At 40.5% G+C, this 26,235-nt stretch overlaps 1 protein-coding gene across 6 annotated transcripts in view; it reads left to right on the top strand.

Moving 5' to 3' along the window:
- Positions 1-26,235, top strand: part of SLC44A3 (solute carrier family 44 member 3) — a 92,275-nt gene that overhangs the window by 28,176 nt on the left and 37,864 nt on the right. For 2 of the 6 annotated variants that reach the window (XM_004936581.5, XM_422327.8), the window contains exons 1-2: positions 25,200-25,347; positions 25,555-25,662. In XM_004936581.5, the coding sequence (XP_004936638.2) occupies positions 25,321-25,347; positions 25,555-25,662 (135 nt within the window). In that variant the 5' untranslated portion in view covers positions 25,200-25,320. Of the gene's footprint in view, positions 1-23,013; positions 24,063-25,199; positions 25,348-25,554; positions 25,663-25,721; positions 25,974-26,235 lie in introns of those variants that run through there. The other 4 variants (XM_046944749.1, XM_015290730.4, XM_040705037.2 and 1 more) reach the window with 3 other exon arrangements.

Below are 26,235 nucleotides of genomic sequence, written 5' to 3'. Positions count from 1 at the left end.
TATGTTTCAATTGCATGGTTCAGGCTTTAATGAATACTTCCTCAAAATATGTGGAGAATTTGGGACTGGAATTTAGGTTTGGGCCCCTTTCAAATTCCCCATTCTTTGGGAAAGAGAAGAAGGAATCATTCATGACTGAGTGAAGAGAGAATCTAGGGATTGAAATAATTTTCTGAAGCTGTTTTTAATCTTTTCCCAATGATTTCTTCAATGAGTTCTAGACCAGATCTGTCCTTTGAGTTTTTTATGGCTTCTTGGTAAGAGCACAGATACAACATCATTGGTGACATGCTGAGAATAATGAACAGAAGACAGGGATAGGAGGAACTTAATTTCCGGCAGAATCCTTGGGAAGGCTTCTCTCTGCAGAGCTGAGTAACCATTGCCAAAAGATTTTTGCAATAATGCGTTAAGAATACATGTGTCAAGTCCCAGAAAGCGGACTATGTGGAAGACTGAAACTTTGACTACTAATTATTACCAGCTCCTGTCTAACATTTCCTCCCACACCAACCACTAACAACTAAACTTTTTTGTGGGAGCCAAGGGCAGCAATTTCAAGTATTTTTCTGAGGAAAGTATTTGTGTGCTTAAGTGTTTTGTAAATTTTAACATAGACAATTTTGACTGTCCATAAGTCCAAATGTTGCTTTCTCACTGAGAGAAAATCTCTTTTGGAGGGAAAAAAAAAAAAAAAAAAAAAAAAAGGAAAGAAAAAGAAATAGGAGGAGTTGGACTATTTATAGCTCTAGTGACTAAGCATATGGACTGCACAACTCAAGTGCAAACCTCATGAGTCCATCTGGTCCTCCAGGAAGGAGACCGAAAGCAACTCCCAGCGCACATCTGTAGGCAATCATATCATACATATCTTTGCCAGGAAAAACGAAAATGAAAAAAAATAAGAGCTCCCTTTACAATAATCAAATTCTACTCCTTTTCAGGAGAGAAGTCTTAAAGGCGCAGGAACAGGCTGTCCCTGAGTGCCATAAGATCAACTGGAGGGGAAGAAGACCAGAGTGGATGAACAGGGAACTTTTGCTGAAAATCCAGAAATCCAGTCTTTGAAGGAAGGGACTGGTTACACAGAGTATAAAGAAGTTGCTAGCATTTGCAGGGAGACAATTAAGCAAAAGCCTAGCTTGAACTCAACCTGGCCACTGTAGTGAAATACATCAGTTTTGTTGCAAATATATTAACAGTAAAAGGAGGGCTAAGGAGAATCTCCATCTTTTAAAGATGCGGTAGGGAGTGTAACCACTGAGGATAAGGAAAAGGCTGAGGTTCTCAGTGCCTTCTTTACATCTGTCTTTAACTGTCAGACCAATTATCCTCAAGGTACTCTACCTGCCGACCTGGAAGTCTGGGATAGGGAGCAGTTAAACCCCTTATGATTCAAGTGGAGACTGTTAGAGACCTGCTACTCCACTTGAACTGCCACAAGTCCATAGGCTGGATAGGATCCACCTGAAGGTGCTGACAGAGCTGGAGGAGGTGATTGCCAAACCACTTTCCATCATCTATCAGTGTTCCTGGTCAACAGTAGAGGTCTCAAGATGAGAGGCTTACCAGTGTGACTGCCATCAACAAGAAGGTTTGTAAGGAGGATCCAGGGAACTACAGGCCTGTCAGCCTAACCTTGGTACCAGGGAAGGTTATGGAACAGATCATCTTGAGTGAGATCATGCAGCACATGCAGGACAGCCAGGGGATCAGGCCCCACCAGGGAAGGTTATGGAACAGATCATCTTGAGTGAGATCATATGGCACATGCAGGACAGCCAGGGGATCATGCCCAACCAGTGTGGGTTCATGACTGCTTGACCAGTCTGATCTTCTGTGACAAGGTGACCAGCCTGGTGGATGAGGGAAAGGCTGCTGACATAGCCTACCTAGACTTTAGTAAAGCCACTGCCTCCCACAGTATTCTCCTGGGGAAGCTGGCAGTCTGTTTCCATCTCATTCCGCTTCTATGGAACCCTGGCTTTCAGGACTTCACATCTGGAGAACACCTGCTACATAATTTGTTGCAGGGTTGGAGATCGCTAAGCTGCCAAGAAAGGTCTTAATGGTCTTAGTTACCAAGCATGAACTTTCTTCTTCAGGTGTGGTTCTAGGGGTGTCCAGGTCTGTGAACACAGATAATGTTGCAGTCTACTTTGCTCCATCTTGAAAGCATCATGCATTCTCCAGTATTTCTTCATAGTATTGTTTTGTTTCTTTTAATTAAAGTGGCTGCAATGTCCATCGAGTGACAATGTTCAGCCCTCTCAAAATATGGAGGGAAAGACAGATGTCTTCCCATTTTGTTTCTTATTCTAAGTTTTGAATTCTCAGTTGTGTAAATGAAATTCAAATCCAAGCTAGTCAGACAAAAATGTATGATGTAATTGATATTTGTAGATAAAAGCAAATAGTTCGTTTGAGAAGTTAGAATCTTAGTCTTGACAATATGTAAGTAATTTTCCAATTTTTGAATTCAGTTAAGCTGAAGATGAGAATTGTTATCCTGAAAAATTTAGAACTTTAAAGAGGACTAAATATAAATGTTACTTCCTAAAGACATGATATTCCACGTTTCTTTTTCCTTTGGCATAAGAAAATTACAAAAACCAATAGTGATTGATATTTCATTGCTGTGTGAAAACTCACTGTTAATTGAAATTCTTTTACACCTTCATTTCATCTAATAAACATTTTGAATTCTTCCGGGTTGTGTGTGATAGCTGAAAGTGGATGAAAGTCAGACCAAGCAGAAATAATGTTTTTTCTACGTATAAAAAACAAATGCTTGCTCTATTCAGTTTACTCAATTCAGTTTACCAGGATTGTGCTTCCTGGTTTTCAGTGCTTTTCTTTAACCACCCTGGTTAACATGCCATGCCATATGTGACCATGCTATTTCACAGAGCTACAAATGAATTTGGAGCTTGCCTTCTCTGGTTTTTTAGAACTACAGTGAGAGGAATTCACAGACACACCAGTGTGATCCAAAAACTCTACTGTTATCATCAAAAATACAAGGTATTTTTTTCTCTGAATACCTATCTTAGTCAATATTAGATATACCCTAGATGTTGAATCCTGGCGACGATTATTGTTGTAACCAAGATAAATTACAAGTATCTGGTGTTTAATGATATCACTTTCAGTATTCAGTTACACCTTTATGCTTGAGCTAACTTCACATTTTCTTTATATTTAGATAATACTAATTTTTTGCTTAAAACTGACAAAACAGAAGAGTTCCTTAAATGTTACTTTTAGTTAAGTTTAGTGAGCAGTGATGGGGGTTTGGAATAGTTCTGAAAACCGGAACTGCAGCAATATCCAGAGATACATATCAACTGTGACATTGTATCTCTGTTACCAGAGTGCTATTTGAATCTTGCTTTCTCATATTCAGTGAAAATGTAGTGCTTGTTTCATCTGTCTCCAAAATTTATATTACTAGACTTACCTTCGTAAGCATTATACATTTAGGAAACTTTTTCAGATAGACAGCATCTTCAATTGAAGTGGTAAACCAATACTTAATGCCTGATAGCTGGCTGTATTTTGTGCTCTATCTTGTATTCACTTCATAAAATTCATGTTCATTTAGCAATTAATATTAATCCAATTCTGGTTAAGGCTTGCTTTTCTTCCTGATCCTGCTTCTCTATGTGATTCTTTTCCTTGTTACATATGCAAAGCTATTGAAAGTTACTGTAACATAAGGAGTAAAAAAACTGAACAGAGCAGAGTGGATTTCATACCACTACTGTAACAGGGAAATATTATTGTGTGTATTATATATAATACACGTAAGAAAGCACTGCAAGAACTGGTGATTTTTTTTTCTTGCAAAGTTCCTTTCTAATGCAAATTCAGAATATTCCCCAAAAAAACCCAAACTATTTCTAAGAATAGTAGGCTTGGTATGAAGTTGTGCTAGCAGTGCTTCAAAACAGACACTTTGGAAATCCTTCTGCAGTGAAGTAGCTTAGTAACTGTTGGACTAAAGACTTAAAGTAGCGAATTTGAAATGTTAAGTCTTCATTCCAGACAAAATAATTATAAACAGAAGAGCTAATGAAGGGTTTTTGTGCCTCACGACAGAGCTGCTGTTGATATGAGTCCATGGCCACAAACGTGGTGACTGTAGCTGATTTCAAAAGATCTTTTCCAAGCTCTGATTTTTTTCCCATGCCATCATGCATTACATGCTGAGTGGCTCTGAGTGGGTATGGAAATTCCAGAAATTGCCACACTTCTAGTATGTGAGCCATGGTCAGAGCATGTGCAAAATTCCTTGTGTAACTACAGGAAAGAAGATGGAGAGGGTTCAGTTGCTTGGTTAATAGTTGGGCAGTCTGGAGTTATCTACAACCCACTACCACATAATGCTTTCAGCAGTATGGTTTGAATTTTGAGTGGTCCGGTGTGGAGCCAGAAGCTGGGCTCAGTGATCCTTGTGGGTCCCTTCCAAAGCAGGATATTCCATGACTGTATGATTTTACGTAGATAATAATTTAATAACTTGTTCAATTTATTACCTAGGCAGAAGTAAAATCCTAGCTCAGGATTAAGTCAATCTTTAAGGCTGATTATGCAGCTAGACAGAGACCTTATTAAAAAGATAATACCTCCCTTCTTTATCAGCATTCTTGTAGCTTGCTCACTCATTCTCAAAAAAAAAAAAAAAAAAAGTATTAATATAATGCAATTGAACTTTAATTATTATTAGAAGAGCTACTGGTCAGGAATTTATAGTGAGATGTAGGCAGGTATTTATAGTAAAATTCCAATATTCTTACACAGATAAAAAGCTGCAAGATTGAGTTTGAATTTCGGCATGGATATAATTCTGTATCTTGAAGGGGAATTCAGAAAAGGGTAGAAGTGAAGGAGTTTCATTTTGAATTCTTCCTCTTAAGGCCTCTACTTTATGTAATCCATTTTGCAATGTGAGGGCCACTGTCTTTTGCCATGAGCCATCCAAGGTCTTTGAGCAGCTCTGTTAGGTAGAGCACAATCTTAAAAAGAAGTTAAAATTATGTGAACGTGGATAATTATAACACAGACTTTTAAAGACCAGACTGTATTTCTTTATTTCTTATCACATGAAATGGCATAGAAATTTTTTTATGCATATGATCATCATCACCATTTAGCCATTCTGCAAGCAACAGACTGAAGAAAAGTGCGTACCGCTAAGCAAAAGTATACCGTGGTTTCATGCAGTTCCTGTTTCTGGCCTGTGTGCACCATTCCAAGCAAAATAAAACCTAATTCTGTGTATTCTTTGGAATAACAAACAAAAGTTCACAGTGTAGTACTGAACTCCACAGTTCATTAGTCAACTGAGTTGATTAATAAATGGTAAAGCAATAGACTACTAAAACAAAGATGAAAAATTAACTATCTTTTACCTGTGGTAAATAAATTGCATTCATCTCTTGAAAGAACAAATACAGTTTTATTTTATTTTTTGAGTGAGTTTATACTGGCTACATAACAAAAATATAGCCAAGTAGTGACTAGTTATGTCAGCCAATGGGCTGCAATCAACATCACGCTGAAGTAATTCAGGAGCACCCATTTACAAAGTAAAGTTCTGGATGCAACCCGTTCGGCATTTATACAGGCTTCCACTATACTGTATTTTACTCTGCTTTCCTGTTCTAGCAAATCAGCTAGAGGGTCCATGATCATTGGAACCAACCCCAAAATATCTTCTGTTTCCTCTGTTGCTTAATGTCAGGAATAGGCTTTATCTTTCCTTAATTCGTAATGAAAGAAGGCCTAACTCTTCAGGCTTCACGTCTCATGTTTTCTCTACTTATGCCTGACCTGACAATTAGCTGAGTTGAGATGAGGACCGCTGTGAGACGGTTGGTAGAGATACACACAGTGTATCACCTGCCTGTAAACCAGAGCAGTTTCTAAAATTTTATTGGCACTCTATGTAGCATAGTGAGGAGACTTTGAACTTGGCAGGTCAAGGACATGCAGTAAGACTCTGAATTCTGGGGCTTAGGCTGTTTGCCAGTGTTGTGCTGGGTATGGTTGTATAAAATCATGCCTTCCCAGAGTCTTCTAATGTTTTGTTAATCCAAGGCATTAAATAAACATTAGATTTGGGTGCTGCTTTATTACCAGAGAAAATCAAATAGAGTAAATGGACTATCTGTTCTTATTCCTGGGAGAAGTAGGGCTGCCTTCTGTAAAGCCATTCAAATGATGAAAAGCCCCAAAAACTTGTTTTCTCTTTTCAAGTGCTTTTAATCCCTTGACCCGCCACAGTGTGGTGGATTGTTGTCCCCAGGAAACTTCAAAATAAGGAATTTGATCAACCATCTGCTGAACAGCATGTACACAAAACAGAGTTCTTGGGCCGTGGACCAAATCTGCATTGTTACCAGAGAATGTTGGCCAGCTGCAGAGGGTCTTTGGGAGCAGTCTGCTTCCCAAGGTATTTCACCAGTACTTCTGTACTACACTGCAGTCCAGGGGTTTTTTCTCAAGTCCCTTTGGACTACAGACACCTCCCTGCTATCTTGGCGCTGTTGTCAGCAGGATGCTGGCTAGTGATCAGCAAGCATGGGTCAGAAGAAGGACAATATTTTTCCATTGACTATTCCAAAAAGGTTTTCAGGAGCAAAGCTCATGTATCTCTCTCTTAAGCTGATATTACTAGGTACCACAATTGCTGAGTAACAGTTAACATCTTTCTTACCTTTCTCTGCATGGGCTAGAAGTGTACATCATCACAGAAATAGCTGTGTATGCACACCAACATGACAAACAGCCTATTATTAACAACTCAACGTTTGAGCTTTCCCCTTATAAGATGCATCGCTCTCCTAGCTCTTAGCTGGTAATCTGGTTCTAATTTAAAGTAATTTTTCCTCAGTTATATTGCCTCTTGTAGCTGAAATACAAACTGCTGGTGGGACCGAGATCTTTCTCAAGGTTACAGCCAAGTTTTAATTCATTGTGCTCCATACCACCTTTGCAATACGCCTCAGTTTTCAGCCTCCACATACATATAAATCTCTGAACTATTGAGGTACTGCTCAAAGCAGGATTTCTTGGGTGGTTTTTTATTGAGTTAATCACTAACAAGTTTTTTACTCAGAGTAGTGTTAACTGAGCTCTTTGCATAAAGAGATCTGCTCTTTATCTCACCCCTTTGTCAGTAGTTGATCTCAAATATTTTTGTAGTGACTTCTGAGTTAACTGTACCTTGGTTTTAAGAGGATTGCCCTGTTTCCCAGTGCCATGGAAGGGATTCACTCTCATGGGTTCACGGAGCAGAAACTGCTGCTCATGTTGTTCCTGTTACCATAACTGCAGTGTTATGCACAGTGTTGCTATAATTGTTAACAGGACTGGTTTTCCTGTACTTTCTTTTTGGGCTTGCTACTAGTTATTAGTGGGTTTCAGTAATTATTCATAGGCTTCATTATTAATGGTTGCACTTTTTGTTTCACCAAAATCTGCATGTTGTTTTTTGCTGCTCCTTCCCCTTTGCCACATCTTCTGGATCTGCGTTTTTCCATGACCTTATTGTTCATGTTTGCCATTGCATGTAGGTAACTCAGTCTAAGCAATGTTTGTAACAGCTTCCACAGAAAAGCTTTCTGAATATATTGCTAGTCAAACTGAAAGGAATGGAGTGATTCAGCTCACTGAATGATAACATAGATCTTTTCAGATGTCTGTGCACCTTTGCCGGTTTGAAGTCTAAGAACAGTTCCTAATCCAGCTTCTATATCCACCTCCTCATACACGGCTGAAGGTGGCCATCCCTGAGGCCTTAGCTAGTACTTGGTGGTGTTTGTGCAACGCCAGTCTCATCAGACCTCTCTGCTTTACTGCATTTGGAGAGGTTCCAAGTGCCCTGCTGCAGTCCTCACAGTTATAGTACCACAATTATTTAACTTTTCATGTGCAGAACGTTCCTGTATAAACATCTGCTTAATAAAAACAGAGCTCCCGTGTAAACAATAAAGGCAAATAAGCTATAAAATCAAACATCTAGTGGCAAAAAAGATGATAGTTATCCATATGACTCAGTAACAGCAGTGTGCTATAGCAGTCTCAAAAATGGAAAAAGGACTTTTCCAAAATAGTTCTGGCTTTGCATACAAACTTGTAATTAGACAATAAATACTGGTTAAGTTACATAATGACCACTCTTGTATTAACATTTACAAATGTCCAATATATGTGCCCAAATATAGAAAAATCCAAGCTATTCTTTGAAATACAAAGAGGCCCAAGAAATTTTACTCTTATTTAAATTGGTTTAATTAATTTGCTTGTTATTTGCATCATTTTTTTTTTTTACATTACTTTTAAACGTATGTAGCAGAGTATACACGCAGAGCAATACAGCAGTTATACAGACTCACATAGACCTATTGAGTACAGTTGGTATTTCTTGTTCCCAACAGCTTGTTTTCAGTTTTCCCAGGGCATTGCTGTCTCCTCCTTGCTGAGTGGTTTGGCTGCAGCTTCTAATTGCATGAGTCAGATGTTCTTCCTTTTCTACAGCCTCCCACTTTGATATCAATCGTTTCCAGATTTATAGAGCAAAGAAATATAAAACACTTGAGAACTGAGAGACGTGCTCAAAGACGCTAAATTTTAAACTAGCATTGTTTTCATTTCTGAAAATGAATTAGTCTATGAATCGAAAGTGTGCAACTACCAAAAAGAAAACATCACATATTCTTGATACTGAGGGATTTTCTTTACATAGAATATGACTTTTAATTTAAGAAACTTTTCAGTTATCTTCTTGGCATTGATTTTTAGTCACCGATGAGATTTAATTTTTCTCTTATTTTCTAATACACAAAATTTCATTCTGTAAAAAAAAAAAAAAGTCAAAGCCCATGAATTCCTACAATTAAATAGATACACTTGAATATAGAGGATCCATATTTGAAGCCAGCTGAACTTAACTTTCTCTTCCCACAATAGTAAAAGGAAAAACTTAATAGTAGGTAGACCCAGGAATGTGCGGATGTCAGGTTCACTTGCAGTAGACAGAAACCAGATAAGTAACAAAGACATAGCACAGCAGTAGAAGCAATTTTGAAAAATGAAGTTCTTTACTTTCAGTGATCTTTCAACTTCCTAAAATATTCCATCTGAATACAAAAAAACGGGCTGGCTTCTGACCTGTCATGCTTGTGCCTGATATGATGAGCCGTCACTGATTTCTACCAACATTTTTCTGTCAGTGTGGTGTACAACAAGATTTTTTTCTTGGAGTGTGAGGTTTGCATCAGCACAATTTCTTCCTTTTTTTTTTTTTTTTTTTTTTTTTTTTAATCCTCTTTACTTCTGGCCTACCACATTGGTTGTTTTTGGTTTTTTCCTCCTAAGTAACCAAGATTGGTTTATTCAACTATGTTGAAGACATCATAATCTAATAAGAATATGTGAAGTCAGTCTTCTTGGTAGAGAAGGCTGCACAGCCCCTTCTGTCTTTAAGCAACTGTCTTGATGTTTCTTGATTTGTTACTTTGATTTTTGTGTCCCACTCTTTGGAGCTAACCAAAGTATTTATGCATATAAAAGAATGAAAATTAATCAAAACTGTATTTTTATGGCTGCAGAATATTGGAGTCATAAGATCATCTGCAGAAATAAGTACAAATTAACATTTTTGTGTTGGTGGAAGAACTCCTAAAGCTATTCATTCAGAAAACGAAAAAAACAGTAACTAGCACTGGAGAGAGTGACACTGACTCAGGAAGCCAAGCCCCACCAATAGGCTGATGGTGGTCATCTCTCTCAAAATAAATAAAATGCTGGAAATGAACAAAAACAGATGTTTTCTTAAAGTCTAACCTCAGATAAATTTTGCCCTTAATATTTGATTCTTGTGTACACAGAACTTTGCCAGAGACCTCCCACTCCAACAGTCTGTTCCTGAAGCCTACAAGAAGACTTTAAATAATGAACTTATGATTCTTCCAGATTATTTGGAAATAATCAATTTGGAAACAAAACCTATTGAAAATGTTGCAAAGGTTTTAAACAGAAAGATAAATTATTTCTATTTATTTACTTGGCAACGTGTAGGAAGCAACTCTCTTCATCTGTACTCCACCTTTATGCTGCTAAGTGAGATGTGAATCCAAGGCCAAGCAAGCTAGGAGCCTAACGAGCCCTATATCCTGTAGTCCAGACAGCTGTATTGCTGAAGATAATCTTGGTATCTGCATTTCTGATGAGGTACTTCAGTGTAAAACCAAGTGATGGAGAGGACTTGGGCTCAGTAGTAATAGCTACATCCATGCTGCTAACAGGATTTTTCTTAGAAGATGCTCAAGTTGTCTCTTCCTAATGTTATCAGGTTCAGCCAGAGCCTGTGTATGAGCACAGCCTTGTATTTAGAGTCTGGATATACATGTTAGTTTAAATATAAACTGACACTTATATTTAAAATACTATATAGGCAGGATTATCAAATAGCATAGAATAAACTTATGGGTAAATGATTATATCTAGTAGATATAATACACTTCCAGGAGAAGTCAATATAATTCTCACTGACATTTCCTGGGGGGAAAAAGTTCATGTCCTCAAAGTCAACAAGCCTAGGCTTCCTTAGAAAAATCTTTGAGCTGAGAGTTCTTTTTATCTATTTAGTAAGATCTGTGATGGTAAAAAGGTGTCAGGTGATTCCAAATGTTACAGCACTGCGTAAAACAGATGTCCTATGAGAAGTCGGGTCCCAGAACGTCCAGTGTGTTGTGAACCTCAAACGTTACCTGAAATAATGCTCAGAAACGAAGAAAAAGAATAAATGCCAGCGCTGGTTGGTTGGCATCCAGATGTATTTTTCACTATCATTACTAAACCACATACTTTAAAACTTATTTAGTAGTCTAGAAAAATAAGATGGAAATGTACAACCTAAAGATTAAGAGGCCGTGGAAATTTTCAATGACTGTGAAAATTACCTGTCTGTATTTGTACTGTTGCTGGCCAAACTGAATGCACAGTAGTTTCTCTCTAATTTAGTGTTCAGAATCTTTTTCTTTGCACATTCTGGTCACTGAATAGTTATGCATCATATTGTTTGCTAGTCATAAAGGTTTTTCCCATGTTAAACTTTAAACTGCTTGTATATGTGATCCAAATCAGGTTTTAATCAAGCTCCAGAAGGTAAAAATCTTATTCATCACACTACTGTTCTAGTTGCACCAATTCATGAGGAAACTGGTTCACGGAAACTAGTTCACAAAACTTAAGGGCCTTGGCAAAGCCAACTGCAAACCTTAGCTCTCATTATTAAATCTTCAGTCCTGCTGACAACTGCGGTATATTTGCTTATATTTATAAATATGTAAATGTTTATATTTGCTGTAAGGATAGTTGCATACCTTTTCCATCTTTGCTTTGCTCAAATATATTTGTGAGAGCTATAATCTTACAGTGCTGTGAAATTACTGTCCTGTGAAGTAATAATAGTATTTGATTGACTGTAAAGACACATCAAAGAAAGCAGCATAAAGTGATGTGCGCTGTCAGCAGAAGTTCTGGGTCAGTGAAGAAAAGTCTTTAGCAAATGGATTGAAGTCAACAAATACAGGCTGATGTAGAGATTACACTAAATTTCAAAGCAAATATATTCCCTATGTGTAAGAGACAGCGGCTAAAGGCTAAATGACTTCAAAAGGTGAAATATAAAAGCAGTAAAGTATATTCCCATTTGTCACAGCTGAACATACTTCAACTCCTAGTTGCTGTTTAATATTCTAGTAGTACAGATTTCCTTCTAATTTTGATCAATGTTACAGAGTTAACTTCATACTTTTATATACCCATCTGTCATTTTCTTGGCTGTTTAGAGGTTATGTACTCAATAACATACTACCATAGCTTCTACATTTTGTTTTGTGTTTCTGGACACCTTTAATTATGAAAACATTTAACCAGCAAAACAAATTAACTTAAAGATCACCTCAGTGTACTGATTTGTATTGTTACATTAAGATCAGTTTCAGTGGTAAACAAACTTTCATCTCTCAATTCTACTATCCTAAAGACAACAGTCACATCAGTATTTGTTCACAAGGAATGCAGAAATTAGATGTGGTGAGCTTTCAGGAAGTCTTGTTACCGGTAGGCATCTAACTCTAAAATCTGTCTGCTATGCAGGTTGGTTAAACTGCCTTTTATGTTTAAGAAGTTATGTTTAAGTGATACATTTTTGAACACTAATGTTCAGAAATGCAATGCATTGTCATGTATTTAGCAGTATGTATGTGTATTGCTGTACACATAGGTAGATATATGTATGTCATATATATACTCATGTACAAATATGTATGTACAAACATAGGTAGAACCATATAGGAGAAAAAAATTCAATGCTCCTTTCTAAAAGAAGAGTACTCCTCAGTGCTAAGAAATGCAGCAGTGTTCTATTCATAGCAGTCTCTGACACAGCATTTAGCATGACCATACAGAGACATCGAGACATAACAAGTGAAATAACTGGAAAAATAAAGCACAACTGCCACAGACGTTATGCAATATGGAGTAGTATGATCTTCTGTTTGTAGAGGATGTGGTATGAAAGAATAGCAAACAGTCTGCAAAAGTTAGAGCAATTTTTTAAGGGTAGTATTACTCAGCAAGTTTTATATATATGAGTCAACACTTTTCCAGTTCTTTGGGGATTTCAGATGCTCAGCTTTAGCTGGCTCCAGGGTGTATACCATTTATCCATTTTGTTGCTTGTTTTTTTAATTTAAACTGATTAAAAGATTTTTCTGAGGAAAAAAAAAACCCAAACTAATAATAACAACTAAGTGATGCTTTGAACTATTTAACTTCTGGAGTTTATAATAATTTAAAAAACTGAAATGTGATTTCTCTCATGGCAGAAATCTTACTACTCCCTGATAGTGAAGATTCTTTTCTGCTAAGCTGGTGAAGAAGAGAATGGCAAATTGTTGAATCAACTTTGCTGCAAAGAAGAACAGAGCATCAGGGTACAGTCTCTTGTCTTGGACAGCACCACGCTGAAGTCAGTTTTGGTTCCTCAGAGATTCTGTTGCCACTTGACACAAATGATTTTAGACAGCAACCCATTTTGTGCCAAGTGTTTCCAGCAAGGATCAAGGAGCAGAGCATGTTGTCACTTGCTCTGTTATTTCTTCCTTTCTCCCTCCTCTTTATTATTTTATCAGGGCACACAGCCAAGGTCTGGGCAATTGGATGTTTCATAACCTCTCAGCTGTACTGCTTCTTTTTTCTCACCACACCCAGGTCCCCTCTGTGCCTGTCCCAGCCCAGCTCATTAGCATCCACTGGGCCTGGCGTGGCAGATATCCGCTGAGACCCTGAGCTTCAGCATTTGCCCATACTTTAGACATGCTGCCAGGGTCTGTCTTCTCTGTAGCCATGCCAGGGACTTGCTGTACTCCTGGCCCATTCTGGTGGATCTCCTCAGCCCGAAGCCCGCACCTCTGTTCCTGTTGCACATCTGAAGTGGTGCCATGAGCTGCACCTCTTCATTATGCTCTAGGTTCATTCTCATGGTCCTCCCTTGCCCCAGGTCTCCCTCCTTCATGCCTACCTTACCCCTGGAATCCTGCCCTGATATCTGCCTTCTCACTCACCTGGTTCCCATCATCCTCCCAGCCCCTAAGCTTTACTTGTCTGTATCTGCTCAGACTCCAAAACAACACTGTAGCAACAGCTCCTCATTGCTGCCCTGCTTGTCCTACCACGTCTCTCAGCCCTGAACCCCCATGCTGCAGCCCTGCTGGCACCACACCTCATCCCACTACTCCAGGCTCTGTGTGTCCTATCATTTTTGCCATTGCTGGTTAAGTACAGCTTTTCAGAAGCCAACATCACTTTTGCTTGGTTCCTCAAGATGCACCTTTCAGAGAACAACATCCTTCTAATGGCAAAGCAGATGATGATTGTGCTCATCCCTAGTGTATGACTGAAGAGGGGTCGCATCTTAAGGCTATTCTTCCATCCTGCACTACCTCCTACCAAGTCTCAGAGCAAGACAGGGTCTGAATTTATTTTTCTTTTTTAATTATTATTGTCAGCAAGCTGAATATATAAATGAAACAATTTGATTTCTTTTCTTGTTCGCATCCATTTTACATGCAGGAACTCTTGGATGTTTCTGCTTACCAAAGTTGAATATGTCTTATAAAACTATCTGCTCAATATTTGTTCAAGACATTTTCAAACTCATATCATGAGAAATAAACACCTACATTTGCTCACACAGCTGAATCAGACACCAACAAAGTAGAAAAAAAGCAAAAGAAAAGGGTTGTTGAATAACTACAGTATAAAAAAAAAAAAGGAACGGGCATTTCATAAAGTAAGAAGGGCTGAATCAGATAAAGAAATCGTTATTTAATCAGCTTCACTTTAGGAGGGAAGTTTATACACCATAACTACTGTTGTAGTGCCTCAGAAGTAGTTATACGGTCTGTACTCTGAGGCCGTTGAAGAATGGATGGTACTGGTAAATAACAACCTAAGTATCTAGGTCAAAGTCCCTGCATCAATATACACAGCTCCCAAAATATTTGTGGCATTCTGACAAAGGTGTCTTCATCGCTGTAGAGGTTCAGGCATGAGATTTGACAGCTACAGAATTAATGTTTGGAAACACCAGGAAGGACAGCAAATGTCAGTAGGCAGTGTATCTTGTATGTCTTACTTTCACCTTTACCACCATGAGCAATGATGGAGAAGAATCATACCAAATGTCAGGTTTTTGTTTTGTCCTCAACCCTTAGTGTTCTTTTGTTTAATATTTTACAATTACTAGAATCCTGAACAGAATGACTGAATTTTATCTGGTACTATGTTCTGCTATTGAAATAATGACAAGCAGTGAGGCTCATGAGATTTCTGAATTCATTCTGACTGTATTGTGGGTAAGATGCAGAAAAGGACAGTGAGAGGTTTTCTGAGAGTTTGCTGTCCACATTCACAATGCCTGTTTCCTCCCTCATGTCCCAAGCACTTCTTGGCCTCTCCTCTCCTCTCCTCTCCTCTCCTCTCCTCTCCTCTCCTCTCCTCTCCTCTCCTCTCCTCTCCTCTCCTCTCCTCTCCTCTCCTCTCCTCTCCTCTCCTCTCCTCTCCTCTCCTCTCCTCTCCTCTCCTCTCCTCTCCTCTCCTCTCCTCTCCTCTCCTCTCCTCTCCTCTCCTCTCCCATTAACTTTTCTGTTGCGGTCCTTAGAGCTTTTGTTTCTGACCTTGGAGCTATTGAGACACCAGTTGTTTTGTTTCCTGCATTCCACCAAATGTAGTGTATGTCATGCAATGTATATTAACTGAGCCAAAAGAGGAATGAACAACTGCACGAAGAAAATTTTTCAGTCAGTATTAAAAAGTGCCTTCAGTGATCCCTGGAGGGAAGGAAGTGAGATTTACACATAACGATTTCCAAACAATACAAACTTGCAGCAAACATGAGTGTGAGCAATCGTACACTTCCTTCCAGTTATCAAAATTACTGATACTTCCAGAAATCTAGAGTTCTAGAGTACCACCACTGTGTCACAGAAAAGCCTAAAAAGCAAGCTGCAAGAGGAAAGGCGTGACGACTGGCTTGATTTACAAACATATTAACACGAGAGCTTTAAATCTATGGTACAAAGAAAGAAAGACTCCATGCCCACACTTGCAGCTTAGAATGTTTGGAAAATAAGTATCCCGATGTTTTTAATTGTAAACAAAGGCTTCAGGCACTCTGCAGTAACAAGACTTGAAATGTGGAGTACAGTTTGTTAATATGCATTAAAAACTTGCAGCTACTTCCCACAGACCCGACCAGATGTCATTTAACAGACTGCACCTTGTTGTCCATGGCTGAAGCGCTGTTTATTTTGGACCCCACCTCTTGGTTCACAACCCTCCCAGAACTGCGATAAGTAACGCAGACCACACATGCTAAAATTCTTTAGATTATAGCTGTTGCCCTTTTCAGAACATCACAGACACATACAGTGTGTTTCTCTTGGACTGTGTCTTAGTGAGAGTGGAAGTTGCACTGCTCTGTGCAGAGCTGGCATGCAAAACTAGTTTTTTTCATGATTTAAAAAATGTACATTCAAGGAGATCAGGGACCCGCTGTGACTCCCACTGATGTGAATGTTGAAACCTCTTTCCAGATAGTTGATTCCTCAGCAAAAAATATCACAGTTGGATGTTTTTATTCAGATTACATTATCTAAAATAAAACATTGTGGTTTGATGCCTCTTTCTATGGTGCAAAATTGAACATTTGATTTTTTTTTAATGTATCAGCTAGAAATAGAAGAACAGATGCACAGTGGCCACTATTTTTAGAACTTCAACCATCTTGCTACTTGAGTATTATCAGTGTTATAATTTGTATGTAATATACGTATTTTTCTCATTGTACTGTGGTATTTCCATTCATTCATAACAGACCACAGTCAAGTTAATGAACAAATGAATGTGTGGTTAATGAACAAAACCATGTGTGGCAAAGATAGCTTGCCTTTTATACAGAGATCTGAGTGTGCTTTACAACAGCAGAGAAGCACAGCACAGCAACTCCCAGTTTACAAGGGAGTGGGACCGAGGCAAGGAGAGGTAAAGATACTTCTTTGACAGCAGTTAGTGAGGTATGGAAGAAGAACTGAAAAACTAAATGTCAGATCCATACGTACGACTTCAAGTCAAACAAACAATCCTATGGGAGCACACTGTGAGTTCAAGTTGGTAGCATGACCAAGTGTGCTTCAAAATACTCCGCTCTCATCAATAGGAGCTGGACCTGACCTACAGATTTTGGTGGTTGCAAAGAAAAGTCAGGAACCGAACAGAATCACCTCTTGCCTCGAACTCTGTAACTGCTTATAGTTGTAGGCGTACAGCAGGATCAAATTTAAAATCAGTTTGCTGTGGCATGTTGTTTTCTGAGCCAAGTGTTGACAGATGACAGCATTACTATTAGCTGCATAACTGATGTCGTAAATACAGAAATTTGGAGCATAAAGTTCAAAGGTTAATGGGGTAAAGAGTGGCGTTTTGTGTGAATAAGACTTTGCACGATTAGGCCATAGATGTTAGTTTTGTATGATGCCCACAAATTCCCCTTACTGGTAGACAGGAAGGATCATGGGAATTCCCAGGCACAAGCACATCCTTTGCGTTTTATAGGCTTCATTAAACAGCTAGCATTATCTGTAACACCACGTTGTGCAAACACGCTACGTGAACAGGAAACCGAATTATACTGCCATTGCTCAGAGCATTTCAAACTGTAGTCACTAGAAAGGAGGTCAACTTCCGATTCTCAAAAAATATCTTTCCGCCACGAAACATGCAATGATTGCTGCAAAACATTGTTTCCATAAATAGCTTCTCAACAAAGATATTTTTATCTTTCAAGTGTTCTCGTATCACGTATTACCTAATAGTTTACTTTGCTGTAATGGCACATATTTGCTAGGAATACTGTAGCTCTTGTAGGAGCAGTAGTAAAATGGCAACTCTGTTTTACTGCAGGAAAATTAACGAAGTACAGTAGCTATCTCATAACTTTATTGATGATGTGATGGATTAGGGATACTGCTGGGTTTATGTAAATGTTATAAAAATAATACTGAAACAATGCTTAGACATTTATGTACATTTTTCTTTATATAGGTCTGAACATCTACTACAAAAGTAATACTGTATCTCAGTTTATGTAATACCACAAAAACGCTGTACACAATAATATTGCATATTATTATTATTATATTGCATATTATTATTATTGCATATAATGCTGCATCAGCATTCAGTAGTAAGCATTATGACCACAGTGAATTAGTTGTTATTACAAAAGTGTTATTACATGAAAAGGAAGTCTTAGAAGAGAGGCTTAAACCTAATCTTAGGTACGGAACAAAATTAACTTCAATACTGTAAGATAGGTAGTAAGTACACACTGCTATCAGTGGAAACATTTCTGCAAAGTGCTTGGAAATCATATAACACTATATACCAATACCTTAAGTAGCAAGAGGCAAATGGCTGGAGCCCTGAAGAGTATGGCTGATCAGTGACATGGAGCTGCCAGGCTCCTGTTTTTAGCATCCAACTGCTCTAGCTAGCTGAATTTCATGAATATGTGCAGAATAAGTTGTTACAAGACAGAGTCTGACATATAACATGCAATGATATATTTTACTTTACTTTTTTATGATAGCGGAAATTAAAATGTCATGGAAAAGACTTTATGATTCCTGGTTCTTCACTCTGAAATGGTAGCATATAATGTTGGATCATGAATAGAGTTGCTATTATTTTTTATTATTTTTAATTAATTTATTTTAAAATTTAATTTATTAATAATATTTTTATTATTTGTTATTATATATTTATTATATTATATATAGACTGTATCAATACAACATTAAATCAGGGTATGTGAACTTGGCCATAGTTCTTAGCAAGTATTTTGGCTTTTCGACTCATCCTGAAAGCAACTGTGCCTATAGGGGTTACTACATAATTTCTATGAGTTAGACCCAGTCATGTGTGAGAGTTTCTCATCTGTGATAGTGGTGCTGATTCAGTATAACTTTAATGAGTATGAATAAACCGTATACGTAATAATGCCATCATACATTCTGTAGCACTGTCAGACTGCTGGTTCCATGGCTGCCTTCTACTCACTGTTGATTTTCTTCTCATGAGTAATTGAAGTGAAACTTTAATTGAGCGGGTAATTTATGACAAGTCTTGACTTATTACAGTGAAGACTACAAAGTGGACTAATAACTTGCGTAAATTTCTCTGCTGGCTGTGTTGTGGTTGGGAGTGTTAGTTTAGGTAACTTTGAACAGATTACATGATCTAATGACTTCTCTGCATAAAACTTACTATTTTTAAGAGGGGAAAAAAAAAAAAAAGGAAAAGGAAATATATGCTGCTAATATAAGGCTAATTCCCAGCCTTACTATGCAGTAAAAGAACTACTTTTAAAAAGACAACCATCAAACACAGATAGAATTGTATATGCCTCTAAAGTTGTGTACAACAAATGTCTAGACAGAGTAAACCCATAAAATCAGACTTAGTTAGTCACAATGAAATGAGTGGAAAGCAGTTCCTGAAAGTCCGGAACTAAAACAAACAACAAAATGGCACTCAGGCCACTCAGATGATCCTGTAAACAAAAGGGTTCCCTGTGTCTGGGTTTGCTATCTGGAGTTGAGTCTTTTCTATGCTGAAGTCAAAGATCAGGGCTGACTGAGAGTGACATCCTGTGGGGAAATCTGCAGCAGCAGCAGCTACTGGACTTAGTGGGACTTAATCCATGGGTGTCCTACATTTTGGTTTGCCTGGGCTGCATTGTGTGAAGCAGAATTGTCTTGGGTTGCATATAAATATATAATATATCTAATGTAGATAAGTAACAAATAATGCAGATAAGTAACAAACCTGGTTCATCCCAGGTTATTCTCTGTTTCCTTTGCTGCTCTCTAGAAAGCCATCTGTCCTACCTTCCGTTCACATATTTTACAGAACAAGCCAGTCCTTACTTTCTGATTTCTCCAAAACTCAGCCAGTTCCCTCCCCTGGCTTTTGCCAGTTGTTGTGAAGAGCAGCGTGTGTACTTCTCTTTCTCTGTATTGATGCACTCAGGTATAGTGGCATGTGTACCCTCTGGGTTGGAGAGGGACAATAACAGTCCTGCGCAACAGATATATTTCCAAATTAAGCCCTTTCCTCTTATGCCACCTGTGCCATTCACCGGTCAGAACATTTACTAAGTACACTGTAATTCTGACATTCCACAAAGCTGAGGCTCTAGTGCCATTTCTTGTCTGGGCTCGTCTATGAAGTACCACCTAGTCCCGAAACTGTGCTCCTCTTGCCCTTGAAATGACTCGGCACTGAGGTTTATCAGCTCCAGCTCAGCAAACACACTCAAAAATTTCCTAGGGTCAGACTGTACCCGAGCTTGTGTATTGACAATACTGAAAGGGCTCTTTGTGCAGATCTCTGCTTGCTTGTGTGGAAACTGGAACAACTTAACTTCGTGGTGTTACGCTTCTTTCTTGAATGATTCATGTGGTTGGTAAATCACAGGAGGGGCAGTCATTAGTGGCAGCAAGCTAAAGATATGTAGCTGGGCTATAAGAGAGCCACACTCTGTTCCTCTGAATTCCTGTGTAATCTACTCAGTAATCAATATCCTGAAATAGAAATAGAGCCCCTCAACTCACTTAAGATATCCATGAGAAGCTGGAATGGATGTTCATTGGAAGCTGGAAATAATAGGGTATATGCCTTATTGATTAATTATTAGCTTGTTAAATTCATGTGACTATTAAGGCTGAGATATGAAGTGTCTCCAGAGAGAGGCATCAAATGTCAGGAAAAAAAAAAAGTGTTTAATATTATTTATTTTATCTTTTGTGCATTTTCATTCATGATTATCTGGATAACATAGAGTAGCTTATTTTCCATCTGTAAACATATTCTTTTATAGATTTGTCAGGGGAGATTTCATAGATGAGGAAACAAAAGCTGACATGGAGCACCATAACAACACTAGATGAAATCCTCAAAAGGGTTGGATTCCCAAATACATACACAATGCTCTGCCATCTGATCCAGTGGAGAAACCAACCGCACTAGCACGTTGATCAGAGACCCGGCAGGGTGATTTCAGTTGTTAGCTGGGCCGGAGTGCAACAGGATACTTTCAAGTGAGCTCTGTGGAAGTTTGCTGTGAGCAGTGGAAAGGTGATACTCCGGCTGTGAAAGGGAGTGGTATTAGCAGACCCAGATTCTTTTACTCTTTTCTCACAGTCTTAATCTTTTATGTAAATTCAAGACTTCTGTTATTGCTTGCTTAATCCCCACATAGTTTTCATGCATCTCAGGTCTACTCTCATCTCTCCTGGCCAGCTGTACACTTCCCTAACCTACAGTTGACCTCTCTTAGCTTTCGGGGTCCCTTTTTGTCCCAGCCTCACCTCTCTTTTCCAGCCATCTCCTCCACGCTCTCAGACTCATGCCCATTTCTACCTTTTATCCTGCATGCTGTCCTCTCTCTGGCTGTCATTTCCCTGCCATCACTGTATCCTATTTTGCTGTAAGCCTTCTGGTGTCTTTGCTGAGCCAGTCCTGGTTTTTGGGCAGTCACAGCCACTGAGACTGGACAGAGGAATAACGACCCACCGTGTAGAAAGTTAAGTTAGATGGTTTAATGAGCTTCCCTGATACCAGCCTTTATGAATCCTCTGATCCTTCTCAGAGAGCTCCTAGGCCCTGATTTCATTACTCTCCAAAGTATTCCTTATCTACTGCAAGAGGCCATTTACCACCAACTCCTCCTTTTGTTTTCTTTGTATTCATCTCAGAATCTTTGTCTGCTGTGACTGGACACCATCAAGACAATCACTGAGACAAATTACAACAACAATAACAACAGTGAAAGTATGTGGCAGATCAGAAGGAGGTTTCAGGGTAGTCCAAATAGTATCAAGGAGAGTCAGTAACATGCAGTACAGACATAGTCTTCGGACTGCTTAGCTTCTTTATGGAATTCAGCAAGTTGACTGAGCCTACAGTGTGACATTTCAGTCATTTGGGCAAATGTGGGTGAAGTGTCTCAGACATGAGAAGAAGCAGAAAGCAATTCTTGTCCATTTGAAATCTCTGGTCCTAGTAATGTATAAGAATTTCTTTACTATTACTCAGAAAGGGCACTGCTTTTATTTAATACAGATACAGATAAAATGCCTGCCTTTCTGCTTTCATTCTTAGAAATGACTGAAGAACAGTTTGGGATAAAATTGGCCAAAAACTTTAGCACTCACCATGAGAAATTTCAGGCTGAGTGGTTGAAGTGAGGCGAGGTCATAAATAACATGTTTTAGAGTAGAAATTGTCAGAAAACCTGACAAACAGCTTAAAAACAATAGGTGGCATTACATTCAGTCTTTGGGTGTTTTAGTTCTGGATATCCCGTAGCTATGCGAGAAGAACAGTGTCTGCTTGTTAAACTACTGTACATAAGCACCTTGTCTAATTAGGCAGAAGATGTTTGCTTTCAGGGCTCATTTTCTCAGTTGCTGTGTCCTGCTGTATTAGTGATGGGTCTCTGTGTCCTGTCTGACCCAGAAGGGGATACAGATAGGGGTAGTCATCTCACTTAACCAGTCTCACAAGACACTGTCATGCTCTTATTTATAACCTTCCTCTCCCAGTCCACATTCCTGCCCAGTTTTAACCAGGTAGGTTTCTTGGTAAGGAAGAGGAGCTTTAAATGCAGGCAGCATCAGGACTCATTCTCTATGAATAAACACCACCCTCATAAGGAATAACAAGAACCTTGTGATTAAAGCAGAGGCTTGGAGACAGGAAGCTGGAGTTTATGTCTGTTTTTCTTCTATATATATTCTAAGTGACTTTGTGACAAACCCTTGAATTAAAATCAGATAGAAGTGCCTGTGAGTTTTCAGTATTTCTGTTGCTGATGTAGATGAACTTGTCTGAAGCTCTTAAAAACTGAGTAATTTTGAAAATGTAAATGTTAATCTCCCTTCCCTTAGTTGCCCCGTCACAACATACCAAGCAGTTTGAGTATTTACTGTCATAATTCACAAGTAGATCACTGTGAGTTCCTGGATACATTACCATGTGTGAAGTATTAAGATGCTAGGTATTTTATGCCTCTACAGGAAGCATTATATACACCAGAGAGCAGTGAAGGCTCCTAGGTGAAGGCAGACACACACCATACAAATCTCCCAGCAAAGTGTTTGTGGTTGGATACAAGACTTAAATGTAGCGTATTACAGAAGTCAGTGGCTGCTGTGTGTTGACCAGGAGAAGGAGACCAAACGCTCCAACTTACACTTCTCCCCAGAGAGGACAAGCCAGTCTAGCCAAGTCATTAGTGCTCTCATAAAAGGAACAGTTCTGCTATCCAGCACTCCTTTTTCCAGAGCTCTATTTTATCTTCTTTCTATTTAGGTTAAACTGGATACATCTCACAGAATGTCAGTTCTAAAACTCCCTACTCTCCGCTGAGGGCTCGAACTGCTGAGCTGCATAACCAGGCTCCTTCCTATGCTCTAAAACCAGACTTCTCTGTCCATAAAAAGGTCAACACAAACAGGGCATGCCAAATTTTTTGCCTCAGGGAACATACTGGACAGAAAAAGACCCTGGGCAGAACCCATTGCCTTCCTGCTCCAGTGCCAGCCACGCAGCCGTTACAGACATGATGTGACCATCACCATCACTGCAGATACCTGGAAGTGGTGGGAGAGAAACTCCAAGCCGTTGCTGGACCTGGGCCATTTGGGCTCCTGCAGGACTGGATAAATAACAGTTTTCAGTATTAGACTTTGGACGTGGACATTTAAACCCCTCTTCGTCTCTGAGCCTCGCTTCCCGGGATTCTCCTCGACCGTAACGCAAAAACCTCCCTTTGCCAGGATTTGCTGCTGGCAGCGTCAGGGCGGGGGCAGCGCCGCGCTGACTGCGGAGCGGGGGCACAGCGCCACCCGGCGCCAGGCGCTGACATTGCCCACCTGCCGCACAACGAGCAATGGTTCGGGGCAACGCCGTCGAAGTTCAGACACGAGAACAAACAAACAAAACAAGTAAAAATATTTTTGGTGTATTTATTTTTAATCCTGTTCTAATCCAGATGTATTGTCTACCCAGTGTAAGATAACTTTTCCCGGAGTGATTGAAAGAAAACACAAATCTCGGATCTGCTCGGTGAAGGCAGGCCTCGCTCCTCATTCTGCTGCTCTCCCGTGAACTTCAGCTGCTCGGAATCTGCGTGTCGTTATAAGATTTGTTCTTCTTGCTGTTTTCCTTTATGCACGCTAAGAATGTAACCCAGAGCTCAAGGAGAACCCTTCAGAAAGGCTCAGGCCAGCAGTGGCAGCCGGTGGCAGCAGCTGGTGACAGCGGGCTGTTGGTTCCAGCATCAGCCTTCAGCACAGCGTTCTTCCAGAGGGATCTTTCTTAATCCGAGGAGGAGGTGACCCGTTGTGTCTGAGCCACAGGTTAGTAACTCCTCGGGATGTTTTTCTGCTCGTCCCTTCCAGGAAGAAGAGGAGTTTCACGTAACTTTCATTTTGAGGGAAATTGCCTTCTTTCTTTCACTTGCTTTAAAGTGCAACAGTGCAAAGCGAAGGAAAAGTTATTTGTCCCTTGAGGATATGCAGCCACAAAATTACTTTTGCAATGTGGTATCATTCCACGTTCACATTTTATTGAGAGTTTCACACAAATTATGAAAACTGTACAAACGGATGAATGATGAACACTGAAAGGTACAGTGCAGATAAAGGCAAGGGCCACGAGCTGGCTGGAAACTGAGAGGTTTGGGAAATCCTTTGTAGAACAGTTTTTAGAAACGCTTTATGTGATGCTTTTAAATATAAATCTGGATTGTACTGAGCTCTGTTAAATCAGTACAAGTGAATTTAAGAAACGCTGCACGGGTTAACTTGTTTTATGGAATTGTGCTTATTTCCAGTCAGCTTAGAAGGAGCCTGCAGTGCTCTGCAGCACAGCTCTATTCTTTAACAAACCAACCACTCGGTCGCTGCCTGTTCCCGATAGCGGCAGTTCCATCAGCGCCGCTTTGCCACCACCAGTTTGTTCGGTTTTCACCCGAGCAGTGCAGTTAAGTCTTCTTTTTCTGGGCAAAGCCAGCCCTGCGTTCTGCCCTCCGTACCACAGTGCGACAGCTTCCCAGAACAGCTCCAATTTAATTCCATTTTCTCGCAGTTGCTGATTTTCTGTTCGTGAAAGAACACATTTTTCAGCTGACCAACACGGTGGGGAACAACCACGTACTTTTACTGTCTCCTCAACGTGCAATATCGGCTTTATTTTACACCGATCGCTAACTTTCGTCTCTTTCGGGGTGCAGACGCGGCTCACGCGCACACGCGGCGGACGGCTCGCCGAGCCCCGCGCAGCACCGCCGCCCGCAGCAGCTCAGCCCCATCCCGCGGCTCCGAGCTCCGCTCGCGCTTCCGCCGCGCGCCCTTCGGACCGAGCCGCCCTCGTGCGCCGCGGCCACGGCGGGAGAAGATGCCGACCGCGCTGCCGCGGCGGGACGGGGCGGCAGCGCCCATCCGCGGCGGCGGGAGGAGCTACCCGAGGTGCCGCTGCCCGGCCGGGGCGCTCCTCCCGGCGGGCCCGGCCCCGCGGCGCTCACGGCGGCCCGTCGATCCGTCCCCCTAGCGAGTACCCGTCGCCGCCGCCCCGGCTGCGCCCCGGGGCCCGGTGCCGCGCAGCTGGGCAGGGAGCATGGCGCGGCCCGGGGAGCGGCGGCAGGTGAGCTGCGGCCGGCCAGAGGGGAGCGGCCGGTGGGGGGGGGCTGGGCCGAGGGGTCGGTGGCGTCGTGCGGCCGAGCGGTCCCGCTCGTGGGGTCGGGGAGCCAGCGGGCGTCTGGCAGTAACCGCTGGGGTGCGCTTGCAGAAAATCTGTGACGTTTGAAACTTGACTTTCACAGGTGTTTCGTTTGTCTTTCTTTCATTTTAGGAATCTGTAGAGTGCGTTTCTGAACTAAGGGAATGGAGACCAGTCGTTTCTAGAAAGTGCACGGACCCTCTCTGGCTGCTCCTCTTCTTCCTTTTCTGGGCTGGTTTGGTAAGCGTGCGTTTCCCTGAGAGCCGCAGTTCGTGGAGCTCTGCGCCTGCGAACGGCGCGGGGCGCGGTGTGGGGCCGGGCTGCGCCGTAACGTCCCGCACAGGTGCTTCGTGTGCCGCGTGCGGGCAGGGCTGCGTGACTGGGAGTTCTCTCGCTGGGAACGAGTTCGGGCTCTGACTGGACTCTGATTACCTCTTATCTAACTCTGTGCAGTCTTTATCTTGCACCACGTCTCTCTTCTGGTGAATCAGCTCATTGTCTGTCCTGTGCCAAGGACAGCATGCAGGTTTTTAGGAGCAGGCTTTGTCTTTGTAAGTATGACAGATTTTTATGACATCTCTGAGCCTGCTGAGGAATGAATGTGGTATTGATCAGTTTTAGATTGAATTCCTAAGAGCTCTTCTGATGGAAGCTAGTGCAGAAGAATATATGTGCATCCTGAGCTCTGTGTAAGCTGAACTTTGCCACTGGGGCAGGGATTTTGCATTTTTGTTTTCTCTGAATGTTCTTATTGCTCAGTGCCTGTGAAATAGTTTGGTGTGTGGATAGCTTTGTTTTCTTTTGTTTCATCTG

The sequence above is a fragment of the Gallus gallus genome, chromosome 8, assembly GCF_016699485.2.
Source record: "Gallus gallus isolate bGalGal1 chromosome 8, bGalGal1.mat.broiler.GRCg7b, whole genome shotgun sequence".
Lineage (NCBI taxonomy): Eukaryota > Metazoa > Chordata > Aves > Galliformes > Phasianidae > Gallus > Gallus gallus.
The sequence above is the reverse complement of the archived record's forward strand: the minus strand, read 5'-3'. Positions and strand labels throughout refer to the sequence as shown.